General features: G+C 40.9%; 1 protein-coding gene across 4 annotated transcripts in view; it reads left to right on the plus strand.

Moving 5' to 3' along the window:
• RGS3 (regulator of G protein signaling 3) overlaps positions 1-12855 on the plus strand; it is a 134905-nt gene that overhangs the window by 1724 nt on the left and 120326 nt on the right. For 2 of the 4 annotated variants that reach the window (XM_015245339.3, XM_072959959.1), the window contains exons 2-3: positions 632-737; positions 11845-12023. In XM_015245339.3, the coding sequence (XP_015100825.2) occupies positions 11921-12023 (103 nt within the window). In that variant the 5' untranslated portion in view covers positions 632-737; positions 11845-11920. Of the gene's footprint in view, positions 1-631; positions 738-802; positions 852-11844; positions 12024-12855 lie in introns of those variants that run through there. The other 2 variants (XM_072959958.1, XM_072959957.1) reach the window with 2 other exon arrangements.

Below are 12855 nucleotides of genomic sequence, written 5' to 3' on the forward strand. Positions count from 1 at the left end.
CTGTTGATCAGTATAAATTTACCTTTTGAACCATGACATATTTTAAGTGAGAAGATACTTGCTATCTGAATACTGGCCTTTGCTTCTATTTTCAAAGGGAGAAAAAACATTGTAGGCTGAAACTTGTTTCATCTTTGTTATCTCAGTCCCTCAAATTTGCATAATCACAAACAGAAGTTAGGGAAATATAACCTACATATCACATTATGGTTTTCAAGGCGCTTTATACTCACTATTTTGATTAATTATTTTGCCAATTCTATAGATAGATGTGGGTCGTCTCTGTTTTATTATTTAGGAAACTGAGGCACAGAATACAGGGCTAAAGATGGTCCATTTGGGGACTTAGGATGAATTAGAAAAAAGACACCCTGTAAGACACTTTACTCCTATCCACTGAAACATTATTTCAATGAAGATACAAATCTACGGAGATTACAATTTGAGCAACACCCTAGAGCTGGTCCACAACCTGCACAACAGTACCTGGTGGCCTTGTTGGAGAGGTTAAGTAAGTTGCCAGATAGCAATGGCCAGCAAGTGTAGGGAGTTGGGCTTAGAACCTGGCTGGGTCCTTACTTTTCTCATCCACTGTGTTCTGATGCCTCTCTGATTCCCTCTCTTTAATCAGGAAGGAAGGATGAGGCCCCGTTGAAAAGAGTTCAGTGATGGGGAGGAGCCTTCATGAACCCTTTGCTTCATTCAGCCTTCCAATGTTCTGAGAGAGGAGGAGCCAGGTAACTGTTGCTAACTGCCATTTCCCTACCATCTGGGCCATAGGAATCAGGAGAATTAAGGCCTAATAGCCAGGAGACTCCAGCCAGAATCGCTTGGGGATCCTCTTTACGCACGTAAGCAGACAAGAGGACTTAAGATTTAGCCTGTTGGAATATTGTTCTGGGAGACTTATGTTCCTAAGAAACTAGACTCTGGTTTCTTTTGTTCTTTTCATTTGCTTTGTGATCTCTGGGGCTCAGTGGGGCTAGGCCACTTTATTTGGGTTATCATTGTTTTCTGAGCATACTTCCCAAAGACACCTGGTCCAGTTTGACCTGTGTGCCCAAGCAGAGTCTATGAAAGCATCTTCAGACATTCTGTGTCCACATTCCTCCTTGCAGAGCCAGCTGTCTTTTGGTATTGGTCCTGCTTTCTAGGGTAACAGACTCTGTTTTTCATTGTTTTGGGATTATAGAAAGTTCCCTTTGGTGGGAGAGAGTCAGGGTTTCATTCTTGGTGGCAATGACCCTTGAAAAAAATCAGCTTATTCAAATGCACCTAAAGGAATTGTTTGCTAAATTAAGGACAGACATGCCTCTGGATTTTAGATGGAAATGATTTGGAGGCTCTTTGGAATGCAGAAGAATCTGGGAAAATTTTTTATACTTTTTCTCTTTCAGTTGCCATAAGGTACCAGGGTATGAAATTAATTTGCTCTTCTGTTTATATATTTATTTAACAAATATTAAGTGCTTATTATATGTTAGAGAATCAACCCCTAGATTGTCTTGATAGAGAAAGGAAATATTTTGAATAGATGGTGGAGCGTCCTTCCCAGGAATATAGCTAGAAATTTTACTGGATCAAGTGCTAAAGTTGTTTGAGACCACTAGGTGGTGTTATTATATAATGAAAATGATACTCTTCTGAGGCAGGAGACCTCTATTTCTGAGACTGAGTATATACACACAGCCAAAGAGGCTTCTTTGTGAGTCACTGGAGGAAAGGCCACATTTCACTCTTTACATATGTGATCCAACTTAAATGCTCGAGGGGACTGGAAGCTCCTAGAGGGTTGGGGTTGTGTCCATTGTCATGTTTATAGCCCCAGGCTATAGCCCTAGCATGTAGTAGGCACTCAATAAATAAACAAACAAACAAATAAGTAAATGGATGAATTAGTCTTTGAACAACTTAGATTGTCACTGAAAGAACAATTTCAAGAGTGTGGAAAATTCTGGCAAATGCACACAGGCCTAGGATTTGGGGAAGTTGGGAGCTGTTGATGATCCTGACAGATCGCTAGTTGGGCAGAGACTCAGGGAGGCAGTGTTTGGGAAGGTAGAAACACCAACAGCGACCTGAGGCTCTTAAACTGCTTTTCATCTCCTCAATTCACCTGTTTGAAAATATAGGGAGGATGTAAACCAACAAATTTGGACTTTTTTTTTTCTCGAGTCTATGTTACTTCTTTCTAATGATTGCTCTGTCTTGGAAGGGGTCTTCAAAAATAATTTACTCTTCTCTTTGCCTCTCATTAATTGGTACCTTTTTTCATTCAATAATTTATTTGTTGTTCATTCATTCATTCCACAAATATTATTACTGTGTGCAGAGCACTGGTCTTGGCTGTGTGGTCATCTCTGACTTTTTCCTGTCATGGCCCCTTTGAGTTCAATTAATCACCAAATCCTATTAGCTGTAGCACCCAGATCCATGCTCTCCTGTTTCTTCTGCTCTTACGTTAGTCCAGGTTTCCATCTTCTTTCATCTGGGTCATTGCATCAACCCTTGGTCTTTACTGCTCCCAGTCATTCTCCCACCTTCCCAGCACGCCCGTACGATCGTGTTACTCCTTTCCTTAAAACTCTCCCTTGCTCTCAGGATCAAACCCAACCTCTTTTGCTTGTTTCACAAGCCTTACAAGGTAGAGCTGTGACCTGGTTAGGCCCAACTTTTCTCCCTCAGCCCCACTACCTCCAGCTCTCACCTCATTCTGTGTGCCCTAGCCATGATTTTTCCTTTTGGTTCTTTTAATAAGCCCTGTCCTCTCTTACCTTCAGACTTTCCCCTGCCCACTTAGTTGCCCTACAATCTGTAAAATTCTTTTCTTCCCCCTTCTGCCTGGCCACTTTCTATTCATTCTTTAGGTCTCAGCTTGAGTGTTACTATTTTGGGAAGCTTTTTCTGACCACTGTCAGGGTGATGTCTCACTCTTTCCCTTTTCCTCTCAGACTCTGTGGGGCTCACAGCTCGTCCGCTGCCACCTTCACTGCCAGACTGTTGGTTCTGTGAGTGGCACCTGTCTTCACTGCATATCTTTAGCACCTGGTTGAGTGCCTGGCACATTGTAAATGCTCAATAATATATACTGAATGAGTGCAAATGAATAAAAAGCATATGTGACAGATCTCCTCTCTTTGGGGTGCCTGTGATGTAGCAGCGTGAGCTGAGTGGTACAAATAAGGAGCTCCAGTGGTGAGAGGAAGGAGGGGACACTTTGGATGCTACCATCTGAAGATGAGTTAGGTTTTGGCAAGCGGAGATGTTTGTGGAGGTGGCCTTTATGTAGAGGGAAGTGTTGCAGGTGGGAAGAGTTTGGGGGATAGGCAAGGGGTGTAGTGTTCCTGTTTGGGAAGAGTGGAAGGTGGGACTGGAGACAGGTTGTGATAGCTTGTGACTAGATAGTTCGGGGCCTTGAGTGCCAGGCTGGAGGGAGTAGACTCTATCTGATAGCCATTGATGGCTTTTGAATAGCAGAATGCTAGGACTAAATTAGTGCTTTAGAAAATGTTAATCTAATGGCAGTGAAACATGAACTGGAGGGAGACCAGCAAGACCAGTGAGACCAGTTAGGAGGCTATCATAGAAGTCAAGGTAGGAGGTGATCAGGGCCTGGATCATGCATAAGAATGGAGGCAAAGGGACGTGGTGCAAAAGAATTAAGAAGAATCTGGAAAGTGGAAGGAGGGAGAGGGAGGAGTCAAAGACTTCTCAGCCTGATTCAGTGAGGTGCTGTCATTATTAGAAATTGTGAAGTCAAAAGGAAGAACCAGTTTAAGGAAAGATAAAGGAATTAGTTTATCAGAACTTTACAGTGGAGTTCTTGCTGTTTATGCTTTTCACTTACGGAAATTCGGTCTGTGTGGGGGGCCAAAAAATGAAGCCCAAGTGGGAGGGAGTGACAGAACATAATGCAGCCGCTGGGGGCTGTTTCAGCTCTGCACTCAGTGGAAATACCTCCCAGAGAGAGGGCAAGATGGGGAAGGTGAATTAGCTCTTCCCCTTTTGATTTACAATACTGTGTGCATTTTATGGTGACTAAGGGCTTATTTGAGGGTAATTTTGACTGTTCACAATCTATGCTTTATATGCTGATTTTAGGTCTGAATTCCTCCGCAAGATTTGGCTTTTTAAAATGTGTGCCAGACATTCGGCTGGGCAGTAGGCAGCTAGTAAGAAGACACATCTCAGTCACTGCATTAGAGTTGCTCACAGATGAGCTGGGGAGAAAGATACGAAAGAAGACAATTAGACTATAGTCTAGGTGAGCAGTCAGGGAGAAGGGGGTGCGGAGAGGAAGGAGATTATTGGCTAGCATGTCAAAGCAGAGGTGGCCCTGGGCCCTAGCTTTGGAGAGAGATCTGGAAGCCATCATCAGAGCAGGTAGGTGAGAGTAAAAATAGGAATGGATGAGATCTTGGAAGGGGAGAATATTGAGGACCAGGGAGACCGAAGGGCACAACAGTAACATATTCTCAGTAGAAGGCAGGAAGAGCCATGAAACAGATGAATTATCAGAGAAGTGGGAGGAAAACTAAGGCAAGGGGGATGAGGACTGAAAAGACGCAAGTGATTTTCATAATAAGGAAGTCAGTGGTGACTTCTGAGTGAACAGTACGTAATGCTGGCAGAGAGGGGGGTCCAAGAGTGATTGGTAAGAATCTGGAAGCAAAGGGAATACCTTCCTTGTCTCAATTATGGCTGCATTGAAACCAACCAAGATATATTTCCTAGTTCCCAATTAAATTCCCCTGGAGAATGTTTGGGATCTCTGGATGCCATGACTTCTGTCTCTGTATGATCTGCTACTGTCCAGTAATTAGACACTTAATCATCACAGTACATTAATCCATAAAAACACTTTGGTCTACATAAGCCTTATATTCAAGCTTGAGTGTAGTCCATCTGAGCCACAGATCTTAGCTGTGGTTATTGCATTTTATACTAAACATATCTATATTATTTTCTTCCACAAGTAGAATCCACATTCCCACGTGACTGCGAATGCTAACTTGCTAATAGCTTTCCTGGAGTTTGCTTCTTGCAATTACCTCATCAGAATTTAGACAAGGCAATATATAACAATTTATTCCAGGATGCAGGGAGCGCTGGGTGTTTTTTTTTAGTTAATGGTTCCTTATCCTAGTTACATTGTTCTTTTAAAGAGATTTAAATAATAAGGAAAAAAATCTCCCTTATATGTGCCCACATAATTACCACTCCTGGTGTTTTCTTCATTTCTTTGTGTGGATCAAGACTTCCATATGGTATTGTTTTCCTTCGGCCTGAAGGATTTTAACATTTCTTACAGTATAGGTTTGTCGGTGATGAACTCATTCAACTTCTGTAAGTCTGAGAAAATATTTTTGCTGGGTAAAGAATTCTAGGTTGGCAGGTTTTTTTCTTTAAAGTTGTTACTTCACTTTTCTGGTACATATTTGTGGGAAGTCCAATGGTCATTCTTTGTTCCTCTGTATATAATACGCTTTTTTTTTTTCTTGCTGATTTCCCCTTTTCCACTGGTTTTAAGCAATTTGATCATGATGTGCTTTGGTATAAGTTTCTTCATGTTCTGTTGGGGTTCACTGAGCTTTTTGGATTTATGGGTTTATAGTTTTCATCAAATTTGGGCAACTTCCCCCCATTATTTCTTCAAATATATTTTCTATCCCTTACTGCTGGAAAAGCATCAGCTCACTGATGCTTTTTTTTTTTCCCTGTCCTTTTGGGGTTTTTTCCTCTTTGTGTTTCATTTTGGATAGTTTCTATAGCTATGTCTTTGAGTTCACTAATCTTTTTTTAACCTACAGTGTCTGATCTGCTATTAATCCCATCATGTGAATTTTTTTCATCTCAGACATATTTTTAACCTCTAGATGTTTGATTTAGTCTTTTTTTAATGTCTATGTCTCTAACATGCTCTTAAAGTGCTTCTTGAACGTATATATACAGTTGTAATAACTATTTTAATGTTCTTGTCCTTAATGTTTTTGTTTAGTAGTTGTAATAATTATTTTAATTCTATCATCTATGTCATTGCTGGATTGGTTTCTATTGATTTTTCTCTTTATTGTGGGTCACATATTTCTGCTTCTTTGCATGCCTGGTAACTTTGTATTGGACACCATTTTTATTGTGAATTTTGCCTTGTTGGGAGTTGGATATTTTCGTATTCCTATAAATATTCTTGAGCTTGTTCTGGGATGCAGTTAAGTTACTTAGAAAGCTTTTGATGTTTTTGGGTCTTTTTTAAGGTTTTTAAGATGGGAACAGAGTGTCATTTAGTATAAGGCTAATTAATCAACAGAGGCAAAACTCTTCTGAGTACCTACCCAATGCCATGAATTAGAAGGTCTTTCCACTCTGGCTGATAAAAATAAGAACTAATCCTAGTCTTGTGAGAGCTTCAGAGATTGTTCCTTCTAATCCTTTTGGGTGGTTCTTTCCCTAGGCTCAGGTACTTTCCTAATACCTATGAGCTCATCAGTGCTTAGCTGAAGATTTGAAGGAAGACCCTCTGCAGATCTCTGAAGCTCTCTCTTTGTGCAGCTCTCTCCTCTCTGATGCTCTGTCCTGTGAACTCCAGCTGCCTTGGCCTCCTAAACTCCTCAAGTTAAGGTTTAGGAGTTGGCCTGTCCCCTTTAGAAAATCTCTCCAGGCAACTGACTGGGGCAATCACAGGGCTCACCTTGTTGGTTTTGTTTCTCAGGGATCACTGTCGTTTGTTGCGTGATGCCCAGTATCTTGAAAACGGTTGCTTCATATATTTTGTGCAATCTTTTAGTTGTTTTAGGTGAGAGGGAAAATCCAGTCTCTGGATTGTATCGACTCCCAAGATGTTACTCCATCTTGGCAGGAGGCAGAAGTTTACCTTGTTCTTTAAGTTTGAAAAACTTTTTTAAGGCCTCTGGAGCCCTTGACTATGCCAAGCCAAGTTGCTTGTTATCAGATCAGAAAAAGAGGTGCTTCTTGAAGAGGCTAAAAGGGCTTCCAACATAACTGCAAGGAAGCTGAGCCATTCTAGGAGAGACAGGGGATTCTGCTTTTCTTTTCTGTCAAGTCTTTGGCTCTTATCATTGGACTCAGCTTACTGTTTCACATTCCTTTGGTACTGAAGGTTTTGTTCTTTTCTACTTTGAAACAGTACCCTCAGCTCACTTAAAATCTTGAAATTCTTTACTTGGTTCCCACTTAGACCCTGTTTGTGTATTTAGGTCACCAAAGCCTTCTAAATCTGAGGCAAATTAAAGTTTCTCAGTGGTATTTATAGCAACCAGCACCTGCTCCTGTAGAGAACCACTAACTCAAGATACTGTGTTTTACCTTGAAGATGAATTGCAGACATACTTTTAAAAGGCAAATCCTGCATTTCAAGGGTGAAAAAATTACTCCTTAACAAAACATTCCAGCTGGTTAAATTTAGGACAAGAAAAAAACCTGACCCAAGAATATTCTCTGGCTTTGAGCCCAGGGTATTTTTCCTTTTGGAGTGAATTTGGTACAGTTTCATTCATGTGGAGTTGCTGCCTCCCAGCATTTCACTCTGGGATGGAAGATCAACAATGATTGTCTTGTTGCTAAATCCAATGGACATATCTCAGTTATTAACCTACTTGACCTCTCAGCAGTATTTGAGATTTGTTGACTGTTATTTCCTTCTTAATACATTCCCTGGCTTTCCTTTTCCCTTTCCAGCCTTTCTTCCTCTGTCTTTTCAGTTGGTACTCTTCTTGGTTCTTTCCTGAGCCTTCTTCTCACATTAAACATTGTTTATGGGCTCTCTTATCCATTGCCATGGCTTCACTGGGAATTCCTAAATCTATATTTTTAGCCCAAGTATTTTTCCTGAACTTATGTCCAGTATATTTAACAGTTCACTTGACATCTTCACTTGGACAACAAGTAAGTAACTCAGCCTCTGCAGGCTTATAGTTGAACTCATCAAGTCTCCTCTCAGTCTAGCCCTTCCTCTCATGTTCGCCATCTCTGTAAAGGGCACTTCTAAACAGCTAATTTCTTAAGCTAGGATTCCTTGACTTCTTCCCTCCAATCAACCACCAGGGCCTGGTGATTCTACTGTTTTCCATCACTAGTTTTTTACCTGGACCACTGGAAAAGACTTCACCTAACAGGACTTTCTGCTTCCAGCACTCATGCCACCCCTCCACCCTCCCAATCCTTTTTTTTTTTTTCACACTTTAGCCAGAGTGATCTTTCTGAAACACAGGACCTTTTAAGTTCTTGCTTAAAATCGTTAGAACCTTTTAAGATCTTGCTTAAAATCATTTGATGACTGCCGTACTCTTAGGATAAAGCCCAAGCTCCTTATAATAAGATATGAAGCCCTGTATGGTGTTTACCTTCTTGCATATTACTTCTTCCCTCGCACTCTAAGTTCCCATTGCTGTGTGTCCCATTGTTCCATTCCTCAAATGTATAATGCTTCTCCCATTTTCTGGCCTTTGCATGTTTTGTTCTTTCTACCTGTTTCCCTTCCTTCACCTCCTTGGCTTGGCTACATCATCCTTCAGGTCACTTTCTTTGAGAAGTCTTTTCTTTTTTTTTTTAATTAAAAACAACTTTAAACCCCTTTATTGTGGTATGATTCCTGTGCAGTAAACTACACATTCCAGGAGTCTTCTCTGACTTCCTTTCTCATCTCAGTCTGCCCAGCTCCCCAGACTAAGTGAGATGTTAATCTGTGTTTCTGTGGGTTGCCATGTTTCCTCTATTGTAACACACATCCAGTGTCCCACTGGATTGTAAGCTCCATCTTGTCCACTTCTGTTGCCCTGTGCTCAGTGTAAGGCTCAGCACAGCACAGGTGCTTAGCTTCGCAAACATTTGTTGAATTGAATTTTAATGTGTTGGTAGCCATGGAGGTCTCAGTCCTAGTTTGTAGCCTTTTGGAGCAGGAAGATTAGTGTGAAAGATGACATTCTATAAGTGGTTCTTTGGCTGGATTCTTATTTCTCCACTGTTTATTTACTACCTTAGCAACCTGATTCATTTAACTCTGAGCCTTGGTTGTCTCATCTATAAATACAAATGCTTGAACTTCCTGAAGGCAAACGGTGGGATGATTTTTTTCTTTTTTTGGTTACTAGTATTTTATGTGTTAGTCAATTATGAGACTTCTTTGTACATATATACATATTTGCTATTTATTTTGTAAATATTTTTAATTTTTTTAATTTAAAAATTTTAAATTTTTTATGGCCATAGAAAAGCTTAAAATTTTTTTCAATCATTAAAAAATGTAAAATCCACTTTTAGCTTACTCACTGTACAAAAATAGGTGGTAGGCCAGATCTGGCCTGTAGGTATAGTTTGCCAGCCACCACACTAGTATGTTCGTTAAATCTGAGCCATCTTTGCATTGCTGGAATAAATACCATTTGAATGTATCAGAATATACTGCTGGATTTGATTTGCTAATATTTTATTTAGGATTTTTGTGTCTATGTTCGTTAAGTCAGATTGGTCTAGCAGAGATTTCAAACTAGTTATAACTGCAGGGCAGAGATATGTTTTCTTTGGCCTACATAATATTTTTTAAAGATTTAAATGAATACTAAAAAAATTGGGAGATGTTATATTAAAAATTAGAGATTTCTGGCTTTCTTTTAAAAAAGGAATGTGGCAAAACTGGGGGAATGTGGGCCCAGTTTTGTCACATTTTAAATAGATGTTCTTTACGTTTTCTATTTCATTAACTTCTACTCTTATTTTTATCTTTGACCTTTGGTCTATGGTTTTCTATTGCTAACCTTATCTGGGTTTTGTCTTTGCCTAGCTTTCTATCTAGTACTGACATATCTTCCAGTTTTTTTTTTTTTCTAGTTCTACATGGGCATTATCTGTTTCTTGAAGGTCTAATAGAATTCGCCTCTAAAACTATCTGGGCCTTATGGTTACCTGGGGAAAGGCAGTAGGAAGGGATAAATTTGAGAGTTTGATATTTGCAAATATTAACTGCTATATATAAAAATAGATAAAAAACAAATTTCTTCTGTATAGCACAGGGAACTGTAGTCAATATCTTGTAATAGCCTTTTATGAAAACAAATATACATATATATATGCATGACTGGGACATTATGCTGTACACCAGAAACTGACACATTGTAACTGACTGTACTTAAATTAAGAAAAAAACACAACTATTTGGGTCTTCTATAATTTGGTCAGGTAGATTTTTGTTTTCCTTTTGTATTTTATCTATGGTTTGTGATCTATTAAAAATGTCAAACTCTTGTATCAATTTTAATAATTAATACTTTCTAGAAAAGCATCATTTTCCCCCTAGATTTTCAAATTTACAAATATAAGGTCTAAATGGTTTTCTCTTATAATTTAAAGAATTACCTTTGTATCTTGGCTATCTTTCTCTTTCCTAAACTTGCTTATTTGTAGTTTTCTTTGTCCAGAGTTCTGTTTTATTGGTCTTTTCAAGGAACTAGGTATGGTTTTCTTGTTGAAGTCCATTAAAAAAAAAATTCAACTTTAACCTTGTTTCCTTTTAAAATTTTCACCTGAATTAGCTCTTCCTTTTCTAACTTTTTGAAATGAGGCTTTAGTTTAAATATTTTTGAAAATCATTCTTTTTAAAATAAAATAATTTCCTCCTGAACTTTCTATTCTGTTTTATTGATCTGTTTGTCTTCTTTCTGGTACTGCATTATGATTATACTATTTAACATTTGGTAGTCCTAGTCCTCTTTATTATTATTTTCAAAATTGTTTTGGATATTGGGCCAGATGACATCTTAAAGGCACTAAGGTTCTTTGATGGCTAATGTGAAAATGCACCCAAATAAACCCCTTTGTTTCCTTCCTTCCAAACCCAAGTAGTCTTTATTCTTCTAGATATAGTCAATCTTAAAAAAATGCCTATAATCAATCTTTGTATGTGGATGTGGTATATGTAGGTAGCATTTTTTAAGTGTTTTTTTTTTGTGTGGTGTGTATTTTATCTATGTGTATATGGTGTGTTTGTGGATGTCCATGGGAAGTGATATGTATGTTTATGTGTACAGTGTGTGTTTATACTGTGTGTAAGTGTAAGAGGGATCCTGAGGCCCATGGCCAGGGGGTGCTAGAGTGCTCAGGGCATGTCAGAAAGCCAGGCTTGGTCCTCAAACTCCCTTGCCTTCTGGAAAAAGCAGGGCCATAAACCTTGACCCTTTCTGGGTGTCCCTTTCTGGATGTCTGGCCAGTCTCTCCTGCAGTGCCCCTGCCCAGGCTCCCACTCATTTCTGTCCTCCTCTCCTGAGAAAAGAGCGATCTGCCCCTTTAAGAGAAGGAAACTTCTAGTGCTGTACTAAGTAAAGGGGCTTTACTATTGTTGGTGAGGGTAGTGGAGGTGGTACCACCACAGGAGTCAGATCAGTATCAGAGTGGCAGTGGGGTCTCACAACTAAATGAGTTAGCTGCTGAGTGAGACAGAAGGAGTCGGAGGGAATTTGCAAGGCAGTGGGACCTTTGTCCTGAGTTGGGGTGAAGTGCCCAATGTGGGCCTGTCTTTTCTCTGTCAGGGCATATGCAGATAATGCGTCTCTGCCCAGCTCTCCCACTGGGTTCCACCCTTCTGAATGTGCACCTACAGGTGTCTCATAGCTTCCTGAGTCCAAGGTGGTCTTCCTTAGTGGAGGTACTATAGTGGTCCCTGGCAGAGCTGTGAAGGGGCCACTGTCACCTTGGGCACATCACTCTTCCCTTGGTGGACCTCCCTTTGCCCAGGTTCTTGAATGTCATATTTTCTAATTCCTACTGAGAATGAACGCTCCTCTCAGGGGCATCCTCAGGCTATGCCTAACTCTTGCTCCTACCTTGCTTCCGCAGGTCTGCAGCACCTCCAGCCTCAGTGTCCTGTCTGCATCCTGTGGCTTGAGCCGGATTTGCCCTTTTTCCCTGGCTGATGGAGTGGCAGAGCCAGGATACTTCCCTGCCCAGAAAGGATGCCTGGACTCAGACTTCCCCAGCCAGGAGGAGGATCAGGCATGCTCAAGTCCAGGGTACAGGTAAGTCCATCTGTCGTTGGGCTGGGGCCAGGAGAGCAGGCTTGCCCCTGATAAGAGCAGTGCTCAAGGTGTGGAGTGGGGAAGAACAGGACAGAGCCTCCTAAAGTGCCAGGATTCAGATAATCCACTGGTTTTTATGTGACTCATTTGCACTTGACCACTAGTTTGCTGATTGCAGGGCTCCTCCAGTTTCTACTCCCTGTTGGTGGCTGGCTGGCCCTGTGGCATCTAGTTTCCTTACCAGCCTCAAGAAGGCAGGTCAGCCACCTCCACTTGCCATTGGCCATGGGGCAGGTGTGGAGGCCAAGGAAGAATAGAAGGAGGATGTCCTCTGGGACAGACAGGCCAGAGTTCAAATTTTAGCTCTGCCAACCTTGGACAAGTCCGCTACCTTATCTGTGTGAGATTCAGATTCACCCCTAGTAAGTTGGGGCTAATACTTCCTAAGGTTACTGTGAAGATCAAATGAGAAGATGTATATAAATTGCCCAGCTCAGCCCCTGGCACCTGGTACCCAACATATATCTTTTCTCCCCACTTTTTCTCTTGCATCCCCCAACCTTGTCTTGAGTGGATCACTAAGCCACAAATATCCATTTGGCAACTTCCGACACTTCCCATTTTTAGATTTACATATGACCAGCAGCTTTCCCTCCCACAGCAGCAACAGTCAGAGAGTTGCAGAGCAGATGTCTTGGTGTGAAACTGCTCCCAGGAGGCATCCCGTGAATGTTTGCCGACAAAGCAGCGCAGGGGCTGACCCTCCTTCCAGATCTGCCTCCTCACACCAAGCTGGGAGATTGAAAGCACCTACCCCCTCCATGTATAGTGC

The sequence above is a fragment of the Vicugna pacos genome, chromosome 4, assembly GCF_048564905.1.
Source record: "Vicugna pacos chromosome 4, VicPac4, whole genome shotgun sequence".
Lineage (NCBI taxonomy): Eukaryota > Metazoa > Chordata > Mammalia > Artiodactyla > Camelidae > Vicugna > Vicugna pacos.